A 15,231-nucleotide genomic window follows, 5' to 3' on the forward strand; every position below is an offset into this window, starting at 1 on the left:
AAAGAAGTCTTATACATTCTTTATAATGTTATAAAGAAGCATTCCTGATTTCCTTATAAATTATCAGGCTCAGTGCATATCTGAAGCTATTGTCAGGCAAAGTGAACTGATGGTCTGATCTGGTGTAGCAAATCCCACTTTGTTTTGATTTCAGCCCCCCTTTTTTTCCAGCAGCAATAGTTAATGTTTGATACGCAGGGCACAGGGATAATTATTGCCACATCTGTTTTCTCTGTTACAGACTGCATTTTTAGCCATGTAATCACTTACAATTGGATGGAGGATTCTCAGAATATGTTTATCAAAGACAAATATTGAGAGGCATCTGTTTAATTTAGTCTGGAAAGAAAAGAAAAAAAAAGTTAAAATTGAATACTTACCCTGGAGCAATGCTGAAATTATGCTACATACTAAAGTCCAAGCTACTGCTCAATTAAATCAACTTTTAATGTCTCCTAGTTAAATCTACTAACCTTTCCTGCTCCAGATATGCCCAGATTTCATGAGCATCTTTGCCAATACTAGGAAGCAACTGATGGTAACCAAGAATAGAATGCAGCAAAATTTAATTCCCAGAGTCAAACCAGCTTGTATTTTCCACTGTTATAATAAGCAAAGTCTAATTAAGTGTACTAAGCAAAGGCCTGGCTTGCAGAAGCTCTGCACAGACTGCAAAAGCTCTGAAGGGCTGGACATGCTTTATTTGACAGCTTCTGCTAGAGAAAATAAAAATAAATACTTACAAGGAACATTCACATAACCCCTTGCTCATTTCAGAGTCTGTGGTTTGCAGATCATTGCAGACAAACTGAAATTGCAGTGCTTGGCTGAGTGAATTCCCACATATCTGTCTCAAAGTCTTGTTGTTCTTTGAAGACAGAGGAAGTTTCAAGTATTAAAATCATCTTTAAGATCTTTATGAGGCAGTGTGACAAGTTACTTGGTGCTCGTAGGGAGATGAAAAAACCAAAGATCTGTAATTTTTCCCCAGCTATTCTTATGCTACTGGTAAAACACCCTGGTACAGGGAGATACTCTCGTCTCAGCCATCTATTCTCCTCTCATCCCCCCTGCAGTTCCTGGCAGAGTTTCTGTAGAGAATCTTGGGCTGCAGAGCAGAGACATCCATTGTCTGAGAGCTGACATTTCCCAGGTCTCAGTCCTGCCTCAGCTGTGCCCCACCTGACACCACTTAGTGGCCTGTAGAGGTGCAAAGGTCCCCAGATCCAAACCCTGAAGGATCAGGTGGGATAAACTAAAAACATCTCTTCCAGTAGGGAAGATCAGAAGTTGCTCTGTATGAGTTTTTTGTCTGCATTAAAACTCTTAGATGTATGGTGACTTCCAACAGGATCTGGATCCATCCATCCATCCATCCATCCATCCATCCATCCATCCATCCATCCATCCATCCACCCATCCATCCCTACCAGTGTTAACTGGTGTTAACAAACCACTGCACAGTATTTCAGTATTTAGAACACTCAGTAGCACAAGGACACCTTAAACAGAAGCACACATTTCAAATTCATAAAAATGCCCACCAAAGGTTGCCTTCATGCCAGTCTCTCAGCTGGCTGCTGTCAGTGTGATGGACTAAGCAATTCCATTTTTTAATGCCATGTAAATGATAGCACTGTGTTGTGATACATCAATTAAGTTCTTTGAATAAATTAATCAGAAAATTCTGTAAGGATGCTTCTTTGCTTTCTAAAGGGAAAAAAATACTAAACCCAAACACAACCCCAGGCTTTGTGTTTATCTGGTGGTTTGTTTTCCTCTGCAGTTAATTCATGGGTTGAAATCTCCATGTATATATATTCACACATGTAAATAAGGAATGAAAGGCTTCACATTCTGTGTGAAAGGCCTCGAAACACTTCTCATAATTTAACTTAATAGATGTTAGCAACATGCCAACTAAATAAAGTGCCTTACACACATTTAGATGAAGCATCAGTTTTGCAGCTGACTGACTACTGCTCCATTATTTCTACTAATTACATATTTATCTGCCTTAAGGAGCAGTTTTAACTATTGATTCAACAGCTTGCACAAAACCAAAAATAAAGCAGCATTATGAAGTCAGATTTTACATGCAAATACAGGATCCAGTTAGCAGGGTATAAAGCAGCAGTCATGTATTTCCAGAAAGAGCTGCACCACCTCCTGTGACAACTAGAAGTATTTTATCTCAGGTTTAACATAAAAGCACAGAAGTTGGTTGCAATCAGAGGAACTTACAAATGACACAGTACATGTGAATGTCCTGTGGTCAATGTAAACACAGCAGTGCTACACAAAAGAACAGGAGCCAGAACTCTCAGGTACAGGATCCTTCCTTCCTTCCTTCCTTCCTTCCTTCCTTCCTTCCTTCCTTCCTTCCTTCCTTCCTTCCTTCCTTCCTTCCTTCCTTCCTTCCTTCCTTCCTTCCTTCCTTCCTTCCTTCCTTCCTTCCTTCCTTCCTTCCTTCCTTCCTTCCTTCCTTCCTTCCTTCCTTCCTTCCTTCTCATTCTTTCCTTTTCTCTTTATTTTTTTTTAAATAATTAATGTATATGTTCAGGGATTTTGACATCTAGCATATGAAAGGTATTCATATGATATCTGTATGTGAAAGGAGAAAAGGTGTATAATATATGTAGTGCTGAAAGTGTACTCATGCCTGTGTTAATGTCCATATATGCTATTTTCAAGGGAACACAGGAGTGCTTCTTCTGGAATAATGAAGAGAGCAGTAGATGATTAGGGGGTGGAAAAATCACCCCATCCTCTTACAAAACCAAGCATGGTCTGTACTGCAGGCTGGCAAATAACAAGCATTAATGCCCTTAAACAATGTGTGCTTGAGGAAAAAGGGATGGATGTATTGAGGGAGGGGAGATTTGTAAATATTGCCCACAAATCATTCAGTGGTGCTTTCACAGTGCAGTACTAAAGACAGACTAAATTAGCAGTCCACTTCCCCCGCTCTCCTTCCCACTCAAGTCATGTCTGTTTACCCTCAGTAATGACAAAACGTAGACAACTGTCTGCGAGGACTGTGGTGACATTGGCACACACATACCAGACAAGCAGAATGTTGTGGGAAACAGAGATTGAAGCATCTTGATATACGAGAAACAATTATCATGGGAATTGTTGTTTCTCAATGCAACAGCTATAATAAATAGTTGCCATATGCTAAGCACAGATGCCTCCTTGAAAAGCAGCCCTGTGATGGCACAGTCCATGTTCTCCAGAGTCTGGGGCTTTGATGAAATGACTGGGTTGTTGCAAGAGCTGCTGCCCCAAAGAAAGGTACCTCAAGCCACAGAAGACCTTAAAGTTAAAAAAAAAAAAAAAAAAAAAAAAAAGGGCAAAGTAGCAGCTTTATGTTCTGCTCCTGCGTTTTGCAGGGGAACCTGAAGCCAATTCCTTCAGCCAGGTGAGAGAGCTGGGATGCCTCTCTGCAACATCACTTCTGCTTGCTTCTCAGAGAACCAGGTAAACAGAGGGGCACAGAAAACCTTTTTGGTGAAGTACTGCCCGTGTTCTGCATGTATCAGAAGTGCAAGAGGCTTTGGTGCACAGCAGGGGTCTCAGGCTTTGACTTCAGGACTTATGGGTGGAGTGCTCCCTGTACATGTATGCATGCACACACACACACATGCATGCATGCACAAGACTGTTCAGTCAATCTAGACAGGGAAAAGTTATGTTTGTAGCAGAGGAAGATAAAGCAGCAAACAGAAGATGATGGTGTTCTTCCTATTCACTAATACATCACAGGAGATTTGTGCTGTTCAATACAGAAAGCAAAGCAAACCAAAAAAGTAACAGGTCCATAAATAAACCAGGCAGTCTGACTTGCACAGTGTCCTGTTCAGGCTGTCAGAGCTGATGCTATTTTGTCACCACTCCCGACTCTGCATCTTTCTAGATCTCAGGCTCTTTAAAACCCCATCTTCCTGGCACTCACACAACCCTGCAGGCACATTCCCAGCCTTTCCCCCAGCACAATGCAAAAGCTAGGAACTTGTTTAGGTGCCTAAGAAGAGCCCCAGGGCCATTCAGTGTCTGAAGGCAGGTAGCTACCAGGTTATAATTAGAAGCTTAGATTCTTCTGAATTCTTCTGAAAAAAAAATAAAAAAATCTTATCTTTATCCTTAGGCATCAAAAACTTACAAATAACCCCTGCCTCTGTGTTCTTCAGATTTTACAGCACTCAGCAGTCTCAACCCTTGCACTGTGCTACAAACAGCTACTGAAAATTCCTACTTCTTCACTTGTGCTAAACTGGAATTACAGCCTCAATCTGGGCACCCAGGTGTTATTGCAACAGAAACATCTGGTTAACACATGGCTCTTCCCTGCCAGGACACTCCAAGAGGTTCCACTAAGTGAGAAACGTGGATGAAAATCCAAACCTGGCAATGATGTGGGGTCAGTGTGTGTTTTTGTGTGTGTCCCTTTAAGAACATGGCAGGGCATATATTTGGAGAGCCAGCTGTAAACCCCTTAGACAGGCTTTGGAAAAAGCCAACCCATCGTGCACACCAGATGCTGGCTTCATAAATGTCACAGAAGGCAATGATGTAACCTGCTGTACTGTTTGGCTGACATAATTTATGTGTGCTATCATACAGAATGCTAATAGTGTTTAAAACATATTTTTTAAAGTGTCAACCAAATGAAGAAATGTGTTACAAAAATATCAGCTAGTTTTTCATTTCTCTTATGATTAACACAGCAGTGTTTTACAGCTATGAGAAATTTCCAATAACTTTTCATATTTTTCATTCATGCAGTCCCTTTTAATCAGAAACTTTCTTTTATCTGAATTCAGTTGTATGCTTTGCTAAGAACTGTTACTTCAACAATACCAGGAACTTCCTTATTATTATCCTATTTATGCCAAGGATTCTGATTGCTACCCCCCACTCCCATCTCAAATTTAAAGGAAAATTGAAAACTGTTAAGGAAAATTAAACCCTGCCGAGTGGTTGCTATGCATTTTGAATAGCCCTTTTGTGCATGTATTATACATACATACATACTACATGAACCTTTTATTGGCTAAATTTGTATCTAGTGTATGTTTATTAAACAGCCAAAAAAAAAAAAGAAGGCATTTTTTTGTGAAGAGGCTGCCTGTTTTCAGCTCCTACTGGATTTGCAACAACACAACATAGCTGATTAAAGGACAAATGCTGAAGTGTTAAACATCCTTTTTTTTAGCATATCAAGACTTTACAGCTTCACACTTGGAGTTCTCAGAAGTGCCTCTGTTTCCAGGATCTTTTTGAGCTCTTAAACCTGTCAAACTTTTTTTTTTTTTTTTCCTTAAAGCTGACCTGTTGGTCATTAAGGAAAAAAACCTACAACAACAACAACAACAACAACAAACCACACCAGGATTTTTCCCATCAGCTTTTCTATTAGCCTATTAAAGCTATCATACAATGATGACAACATCATTGCACAGGCTATTTTAACTCTGAATTCCACAGTGCTGCTGTATGTGAAGGACACACAGACACAGATCCCACAGCTGCACTTGGCTGGGGACAGAGCAGCCTTTTCAGTCTCTCGGGGCTGAAGAGAAGGAATTAAGTTCAACACTGGCACTAGAGTCTGCTTGATTTTAGACCTAGGGCTGGAGGCATTTTGCAGTCCTTGACTCAACCTTATCCTGACAACACTTCTATGGAAAGCAAGGAAGCACCAGCTGGAATGAGAACCCCATCAGATTCAGCCTGTAGGTAATGCTGTGCAAAACAAGCTTTTTGCTGAAATGAGGCTGCTCTTGACCAGTGTGGCACAAGGAAGCAGTTTAGCCCATGAAGTGCTACCCAACATTTCAGGGCAACACCTGCAAGAGGGAACTGAAACCATGTGGATAAGATGGAGAAGTTCAGTTTCTCCAAATTCAGCTGGAATTTAGCTGCAATGTGCAAGCTGGCACTTGCCAGCTGTGAAAAGTAACAAAAGAAGGAGTCAGGAGCCTGCCTTTAGAGTCTGTTTGAAGGAGAAGTTCAGGCACATCAAACAGTATCTATGATGGACCAACTGTGTCCGTAGAAGACAGGAAGCATTCCTCCTCTTTTAGCCCACGCTCATTAAGGAGGGCAATTTCCTTCTGCTTCCTCTGGATGAGAAGGCTTGCTCTGGAGATATTTGCAAGTGCAAAATCTGACACTCAGATGAAGGGAAGGGTTAGAAAACCAGTAGCTGGTGGAGTTAATGACAAGAGGTATCTGCTATTATGGTGTGGCTGAGAGGAGGGGCACAAAGCACTCTGCAGGACAGGTCCTGATGGACAGGACACTCACCTGCCAAGCTGCACATCTCACCAAGCCCTGCTGGCAGGAGCTGCCCAACCTCCCTGTACAGATCTGCTGGCTCAACACACTTATGAGCCAGCAACACTGGCAGTACACAGCCTCAGGACCTAAGGGTGGCAGCTTTTGGAAAAGATACATCTCTAAACCATTTCCTCTGTTCTTATGAGGTCAGGTGGAAGTATGTTTTGTTAAAACAAGCAGTTTTATGGCACACTGTCTGCAAGGAATGCCCTGAGCTTTAGCTCTAAATGTAAAGCAGTGTCTGCAGCATCCCTCAGCCCCTGCAATGGCTTGCAGCACACCCTGCTCCAGGTGTTTCCTGAGCTGCAGCAGCTGTGGGCCAAGGGAGCCACCACTCCCATGTCCCACCAGCCACTGGCTGCCATGAAAGGGACGAGTATGAGTGGCACCAGCATGTCCCACTGTGGTCCAAATGCCACCACGATGGAAATAATGAGGGAACAAAGGGCTGGAAAAAGGCAGGTGCAAAATTTTATTCTTCACTCGTGCCATAGTGCTTCTCCACAGCCAAACAATTTTGACACTTACCCCATCATCTCTAAGCACCTCATGATTTATTTCAGTATCATCTGTATTTTTTTGGTGGCAGATCAGATCTCAAATATTGTTGCACACCCTGTTGCCAGCAATTACCCCAGACCCTGCCCTGAATGGGGGCAATTGCAGCAATCCCGAGGGAAACCTCCTGCCCCCGTTGCCCACCCAACTCCCAAGGCTCCTTTCTTTCACCTCCTCTGTCCCAGTGACTAATTTCTGATGGGCAGTGAGGCCCCCGGGCTCAGCCTGCTGGGCACAGTGGCTTTTGTTAACTCCACGTTCTGACACGTTTAATTCAGGGCAGCCTCTTAAGCTTTTGGCTGGAATGTCAAGAGTTCCTGCAGTGGGATCGTCATCTAATCTCCTCTGTGGTAGCCTTAAATGCCTTGTTTTCCCTTTTCCTTTTGCTTGGGCATTGTTCTTTTTGGTTTGCATGTGGCTAAATTCTCGAGTTGACAGCAGGTACTGGGAGTGTGGAGGTAACTTCAATTACTTCTTTCATGGTGAGAAATCCCTCCTATTTTCCTCACCTCTGCTTTACATGGACTGAGTGGTTGCTTTGGCTAATTACCTTAATTGTCCTGCTCTAAGGCAAATGTACTAGCTGTGTTTGACTCTCAAGTTTTCAAAGGCATGGGGGGGGGGGAAAAAAGGCAAGAATGACCCATGCAGAGCATGTTTGAAACAGGACAAAACCTTTGTTCATTGTACCTTCTGAAATTTTCAAAGGAGCTGTTAGAAAAAGTGACCTTCACATCAGATTCCTGATGGAATGGACACACCAGCAGATAAGAAAGTGCCCAAAGCATCAAGGATTCACAACTGCAACAAAGGGACTAGGAGGATGGAATGTTATTGGACAGAGATAAGAGCCTGATGTTTCACAACCATTTTAAACCAAGTTTACTAAAAAAGAGTTTTGTTCAGTAATTTTTTCTGCACATTTGCTTATATTCATGCACACTCAGCTCCTTTAATGGCCTTCAAGTTGACTGGCCACTCTCTACCAGGTCTGATGGAAGTTGAAATTACACTTCAAGTTATTAAATTCCTACAAGTCTCATGTAAATAGATACTTGGGTTCAGGAAGGTGGTTCTGTTTGTGGCCTCTTTAAACACAAGTCCCTAATAAATGCTAAAGGTGCAGGGAATCTGTTTGTGAGACATCACAAATTTCTCAGACATGGGGAAAAACCTTGCCTAGAGCCAACATTTTATTAAACATCAGAGTATACAAACACAAAGGAGAAATCCTGCAGACATCATGCTCCTCTAGTTCCTCTACTCTTGCCATGAGCTTCTTGCCTTAAATTTTTAACTAATTTGCTTAGGTGGATGATTCTCAAGTTTCCCTGCCTTGCTCATTATGGGCCTTTGGAAACATCTAAATCAAAGCAAAAACACAAAGCATTATACAGGCAGCCAATCTGCCTTATTAATCAGATTATTTAGTCTTGCATGTTTGTCCATCCATTAAGCCTACCATGCAAAAGCAGGTGATCCAAGAAAGGTGAACAACTAACAGTGTTGTGCACAGGATATTGCTTTCTGAAGGTAATATTTATTTCATTTATGGCACTACCAAATACTGCTCTCTTGGCCTAATGGGGGCATTTTCAACCATATACATTTTTGTTAAAAATGTCATTTTATTGAAGATTAAATTCTTCCCAGGAATATTTCCATTTCAACAATTTTCTGGTCCAGATCTGTCTAGTCACTTCTTATTACAGAGACAGTAAAGAATTAATGGAAAGGTTTCAGTTTTCAAGACTAGTAGCAGGGGAGTTCTCTACCTGGTTCTGAAGGGGAGACAGAAAAATAATGGCAATATCAAAAATTTATGTGAGTTGAATAAAGCAAAGATTTGAATGAAAGCAATTTGTTCTGATGGAAATCCATCTTTGTATTATTTTGCTGTTGTATCTTACTGAAGTTGTCAAATTCTGCATTTTTGCTAAAATTTCACACACTCTTTGTGATTAGGGGAAGTCAGGGAGAGTGTAAAGAATATTTGCATTCCTCCTCCTACTCCTGTTTGAGTGTTCTCTGAGGTGGAAATGGAGCACTTCTCTTCTTAATCAATTATAATGGTAATTAAGTGATATAATTCAAAGGGCCAAATTTTGAGTTAGGATAGATTTATTATATTTTATTTTTATATGAATCATCAGACTTTTCATTGTTTCTTTGGTTTGGCTGTTGTTACAGAACTTATCTATGTGTTTTAGTAGTTTGATGAAAAATTACTGCTGTCAATCTGATTAGCTTTTCCAAGATGGTAACCAAATAAATGAAAACTGAATGCCACTCTATCAGTTTCCATTATACATGTGCTCATTCTCTTTATGTTTACATGGTGATGAACTTTGCTGCTGGCTCCTGTACTCGTCTTTTATTGCAAATTTGTTACATCAGTGAAATTAAGCAGTGGAGAGAGGAGGAGTCAATGCTTCTGCAAAAACAGAGAATGCATGTGAGAGTCTAAACAATTCACACAATTTTAGAATGCTGAGTTCTGAGCTAAAGTCACATTTGACTGTTCATTTGAAAATACTCTTCTGAAAAAAAAGCTGCCTAAGCTGTTTCAGGATGCTGCCTGAGGCTTGAACAGAAGTGAAGCATCACTTATTCCAGATTATGAAAAGTATGAATAACCATGACCAAAAATATATCTTTTGGGGTGTCATTGGGTCAAAGGGTTAAAGCAGCAATGGCTGCACAAAGAGACACTTCAAAAATAAAAATCCAGGATCCAAGTAGTATGAATTTGTCTTCAAAAAGAAAAGAAGCACAAAACTTAAAACCCAGAGCTCCCCAAAACACTTCCCCCACCTGAAATACTTGAGAAGACAGAGGGGTAGCAATTGCCTGTAAGGTGTAACACACCATGTGCTGATGCATAAGGAAAACATTTCAAAGAACCAGGGTCCTTGCCATTTTCAATAGAGAAATTGTGGCTGCAAGAGTTCACTAATATCTGGTGGTGCTGCTATTTTACTTTCAAGCAAAGGCAACCAAAATAACAGCACTGAAAAATACCAAATGGATAATCCAAATTTTCTATATTTCACAGGGAAAAACCCTTCTGCATACCAAGCTATCTTTGCACTTTTCATGAAGTGTCTGTCTTTGTCCATCCAGATAGGATAGCTTTCATCTCAAAGCAAGAGTGAGAAAAAGAAAGAGAAAAAATAGAAACCAATAAATAATAGTTCAGCTGAGGAAAAAAAGCCTTTGGAGCCCAAAAGGACCAGGTTTGAAGGAGACACTAGGTATGTATCAGCCAGGGTGACAAAGGGAAAACAAATCACGCATCCAGACAACTTGTTGATGGATATGCTTGCCAAAGATAATTTAGTGCTGAACACAGAGCTGAAAGCAACCAAGTAAAAATCAATAGGCATCCAAGTGGTGCTGTGTAGAGCAGTTCTACAGAGGACAGCAGACATCAAAGTAGGCAGTGAGAGTGAGCTGTGGCCTTTTGAGTCCTCAGAGCTGAATTAAGTCGAACGCACATGGCTTCTTCATACAATGCTAACAGGATAGAAGGAAGACTTAAGCCCATCAGCAAGAACAGAGCAATGGATAAACCTCTTTGACTAAGACTTAGTTTATTTAGTCAGATGGGGAAAAAAAAAAGGCAATCCACCAAAGCCCCCCTGAAACCATCACTATCCCATCTGTCTGTGTTATTAACAAAGACTTGTCCAAAGGCTGAGTGGTGTTAACAAGGCATCTCTGCTCATTTGAACTATATGAAGGTGCAGAAAGTCATAAAGTTAAAACATTGTCAAGCATTTACCAGACAATTACAACAAAAGGTACTGAGAAATCCAAGAGGATCCACTACCAGCAAATATTTCAAGGACACAACTGCAGGACATGAAATCCAAATTAGAGACAGGTTTTTCTCTTGTCCCATCAGCAAGTCAAACCTCATGAAATTCTTTCTTTAAAGATGCTCTATGAGTGTGTGTGTGCGTGTGTGTGTGTGTGTAAATCACAAAGGTAAAGTACATCTCAATTCCACTGTGATCCTCTCTTTCCTCCTAGTCAGACACCACCACAAGAACACAGGACTTGTCAGAGAAGGAAGATGTGTGCTATGCTGCATGCTCAAACAATGGGCACAACCCAGCAGAATTATAGATCTTGGCTAATGCATGAGAAAGTCAGAAAACAGCCACAAAGCATCACTCACTGACAGAAATATAATAGCCTGCTCCCCTGGGACTGATGCATGCAGGGCACTGATTGGCCTGCATGTCTTCTGGGGATGCAATGCTGTTGGTGTTTTTTTTCAGACAAAGGAAAACTGGGAGCCCTAGAACTCATGCAAAGAAAATGTCATTATCAATATAACTTCTCAGTGTTTGGACAACCCTGGGAGCTTTCATCAGGCTTCTTTCAGAAATTACAAGAATTCACATGCCATCTGTTTGTCCCTAAAAGTGCAACAACTGATGCCATTATCAATCCTTCTCTGCCAAAAGGGATGAAATCGACTCCAGCCAGCTTCCCCCATGCAAAGATTGCTTATTCCAGCATGAACTGCATGCAAACCATTAAGCAGGCATTTGGAGATGATTCCTGCAATGTGAACCCACTCTGCTGGATCCAGCAAGTTATGGCTGGACAACTGATGCCAAAGGGAATTTGGACATTCAGTGGATGCCTGAATCATCGTCACCAAAAACTGTCTTGAAGCTTATGAATTACAGATGTGTAGTGTCCATTCCTGCCAAACTGATGAATGCTTGTGCATTAGTAATGGATTCAAATGCACAGAGATATGCAAGCTCCAAACTGTACCAAGTAAAAGACTGAAAGAAACAGTTTGCAAAATCACCTCAATGAAGATTTGGCAGAGAAAGATTAAAAAGAGAATAATCATGTTATACAAGATCTGTGAAGCAAATATCTGACATGATTCCATGGGGGGAAAGCATAATGTTGTTTTTTATGGTGTATTTAAAATCATCAGTTCCCTACTTGCGTTCAGAGTCTCTTTTTTACCCAAGAACTATGTACTCTGATAAAGGGAAAGTTGTCAACAAAAACATGCTTAGCAGCTCTGAGCTACCCCACTGAGGAAACTTGCACATATGTACAAAGTCTAGAGGTTTCAACATCTGCAAGGAACTTCAGAAGAATTTTGACCACAGGAATCATGAGCAAGAGGGATGCCTGACCTTGGCCCACCAGCTGCTGGCTGGACAAGACACTTGTGCCTTGTAAGATCTCCTAACTTCTTTTGGAAAGTGATCCTGTCAAAGCTGCTAAGAATGGTAAACTGTCCTTGTTTAATGGAAATTAAACTTCAGTGGAGGCAATAAGATAGTGCTAATACAGGGAAAAAGTGGCCCTGCTCTCTCCATGTCCTGGCTGTCACTGCTCATCCTGGTGTTCATCCTTGTCCTGCCTGCTGAAACATGGGCTTGTTTTCATGCAATGAATTAGATTGGGGAAAGCAGATTCAGGTGCACCCTTGGCCTCTCCCAGCCCCATCTGAATCTGCTTCAGTTTGCCATTAAGCTATTAAAGTATTGTGAAAGGAAGAGAATAGCACAGGGTGAGAACAAGCAGCCAGAAGCAGAGGAAGTGTGGATCTGCTGCCTTTATCAATACTGACAACTTATGCCAGCTTAAATTATTTGTCTGACTACTATCCTGAGATCTTCCAAGTAGCTTCTCATTCCAGCTTACATATTACCACTCCATTATCCTGTCATCACTGCCTGAAGCTGGTCAAAACACTGCAAGGGAAGAGTGTTTTGGAAAAGAGAGTTTCTTTTCAAAAAAGTAAGCTCAAGGCATTCTCCATGTGTGAAAAGGACTGAATACCTGAAGACTGCTCCTGCACATTTGTATCACCCCAAACCCCACTTTGTCTCATTGCCCTTCACAATCACTACTGCCTGATTACTGAGCATTGAAAGTTTAAAGCAGAGAACATCCCACTGTGATGGTGATTGAAGAGACTGAGGAAGAAAACCAAAAACCAAAAACCAAAGCTGAATAAATTGCTCACACTCATTCAGAGACCAGCCTAAGTTAGCTTGAGCACTTCTCTCCCAAGTTACAGAAACAAAATCATCCTCCTATTTCCCTCTTTTCTTGCATGCCACACAGTTTCTTATTGAGCTCTGATAGTGTGCAATCCCCATGAAGGTCTCTCATCTTCAGTGGGAAAAACAGGCATTATTCACACAGCTTTGGACCACTCATTACACTAATGGTGTCAGCAACAAGTGCCAGCTTGAAACTTTTATGTCAGGACTTCAAAGTAAATGTCTTTCTGTCCATTAGGGCCCCCATATCCAGGATGCTTTGGTTTTTATATTGCTATAAAAAGAAAATCCTTACACTTTTAATTTTATTAATTTTGTCACAACTTCTTAGCTTCAATTCACTTGTTATTAAAGCAAATTTGCTTCTGTAACCAAATTATTTTAAACACATTTTAATAAATATTTTGTTTTAAAAACTTACTGAAATCTGCCATATTCTATCATGAATTAATATGTCTTCTAGTATTGCATTTTTGAGTGCTTTAATACAAGGAGCATAAAGAAACTGACATGACCGAAATAAGAATTTCAGCTTACAAAAATAACAAAAATATTAAATCAATCTGAAATAGTAAAAAGTCTCTTTTTTGACCAAGATAAACACTTTTTCCTTCCACATTGATTCTGAGAAGAAGCATCCCTGACATCCATGGTCCGTACTCCCACCCTGCAGCCCCTGGCTGTGCTGGCTCACTCGGAGGAGCAGCTTTGGACAAGGCATAGTGCCCTCCCTGAGCTGCAGCTCACTAAGAACAACTTTACAGGCAATTTTTTGGTTAGGCCAAGCTTCTGCATCCAGCACCTGCTCTCCTCTTGGTGTCTGCACGCTGCTGGAGCACCACCAGAAAGAACCCAAAATTCCTCCTGGGCGGCAGGTAAGGCAGCTCCCTCCTCGTGCCCAGCAGGGACGGAGCGCACGCAAGGGGCTCTCTGAAGTGCCATCTGTCTAACTGGCTGAAAGGTGATATTCAAAGGCTGCTGCTGCTCTCCCAGCCCAGGGACTGCAGCTGGCAGAGTGTTAAATCAGCCAACAGTTGGGCCCTTTGCGCTGCACCGCTGCTGCTGCTGCTGCTGCTCCCCGGCCGCTGCCCACTGGCTCATTGAGCTCCCCAGTCAATGGAGGAGGCATCTCTATTGTGCACCTCAAAGCATGCTCACAGCCCCTGAAAGGGAAACAGGCCCCAAACTACTGGGGCAGATCGTATGACAGGATTACTTGCTTGTTGTTCCTCTTTCTTTCTTTTTTTTTCTTCTTTAAAGGACTTCTATTGGACTACAGGAAGGAATTACGTGAGGGGGAGACCGTATTACATAGTGACAGCTGGAAAACTGGGGATTGCAGGCTAGTAACGGAGCTGGGCTCCTTCTGTGCTGGCTGGACACCTACCTAAGGCATCTTTTAATTAATTTGTGCAGGGAGTGATCTCCAGGGCAAATCCTCACACAACTGGTATCAGTGGCAGCCTGGCCCCGGCACTGGGGTGAGGATGGGATTTTTTCCCAAAAACACACACAACAGCTCCTCACTGCCAACCTTAGGGCACAGAAGTGCAAGCATTTATTGTTCTTACAGGATCCAGAGATCCAGATTCAGGAAATGTGTTAAAGCTGTGATTAAGCAGAGCTCTGAGTGCCTGACACTCCAGTCACAGCAGAGATCAGGTTCTTGGCTGGCAAAAATCAGTATTTCTCTAATGGTGTCAATAAACATTGCCTGGCTGATGAACTTGCCCAGCAGTGCTTCTGTAAGTGGCTCTGACACACCTGCCTAAGCAACATCAGACAGGCAATTTGTGAGCACCCCTCTGCTTTCTGCAGGCTGTGTGTGCACCTCAGACCCTGCACCTGTGACTGCAGTAGGATGTCTACAACTTGCCTTCCAGTGCAGTGAACTGCTCAAAGGGAGGACAAGAATCATTCCATATGATGGATTCCCATGATGGCAGCAAGGAAATTGCTGTCTGGAGTTTGAACATCACCCTTGGCCCCTACACTTCCCCAGAAATACACAAACATTGCCCATTTCTGGTAAATTACGTGTACATGCCTCATCTCACCCTGCTGGTAGCATCTCAAGGCTTCAAAGCTCTTTAATTGACCATTCTCACTGTTCAAATAGCACTCTGTTAAGACACAGAGTAATTTATCTTCTCAGCACATGTAGAAAGCAGCGCCACTGTTTAATCTAAGCCTAAAAACTGCACAAAATGTGCAGTCCTGCCCTGGGTAAAACCAGTGCTTTCAGTTGGGAACTACAAATCCTTTTAGGGGCTGG

General features: G+C 41.9%; 1 protein-coding gene across 1 annotated transcript in view; it reads right to left on the reverse strand.

Moving 5' to 3' along the window:
- The window catches only part of FAM120B (family with sequence similarity 120B), an 87,232-nt gene that overhangs the window by 11,921 nt on the left and 60,080 nt on the right, over window positions 1–15,231 (reverse strand). Inside the window, exon 10 of the mRNA XM_056487755.1 lies at window positions 271–339. Within this exon, the coding sequence (XP_056343730.1) occupies window positions 335–339 (5 nt within the window). The 3' untranslated portion in view covers window positions 271–334. The remainder of the gene's footprint in view (window positions 1–270; window positions 340–15,231) is intronic.

This window comes from Oenanthe melanoleuca, chromosome 3 (assembly GCF_029582105.1).
Source record: "Oenanthe melanoleuca isolate GR-GAL-2019-014 chromosome 3, OMel1.0, whole genome shotgun sequence".
In the NCBI taxonomy this organism is placed as follows: Eukaryota; Metazoa; Chordata; class Aves; order Passeriformes; family Muscicapidae; genus Oenanthe; species Oenanthe melanoleuca.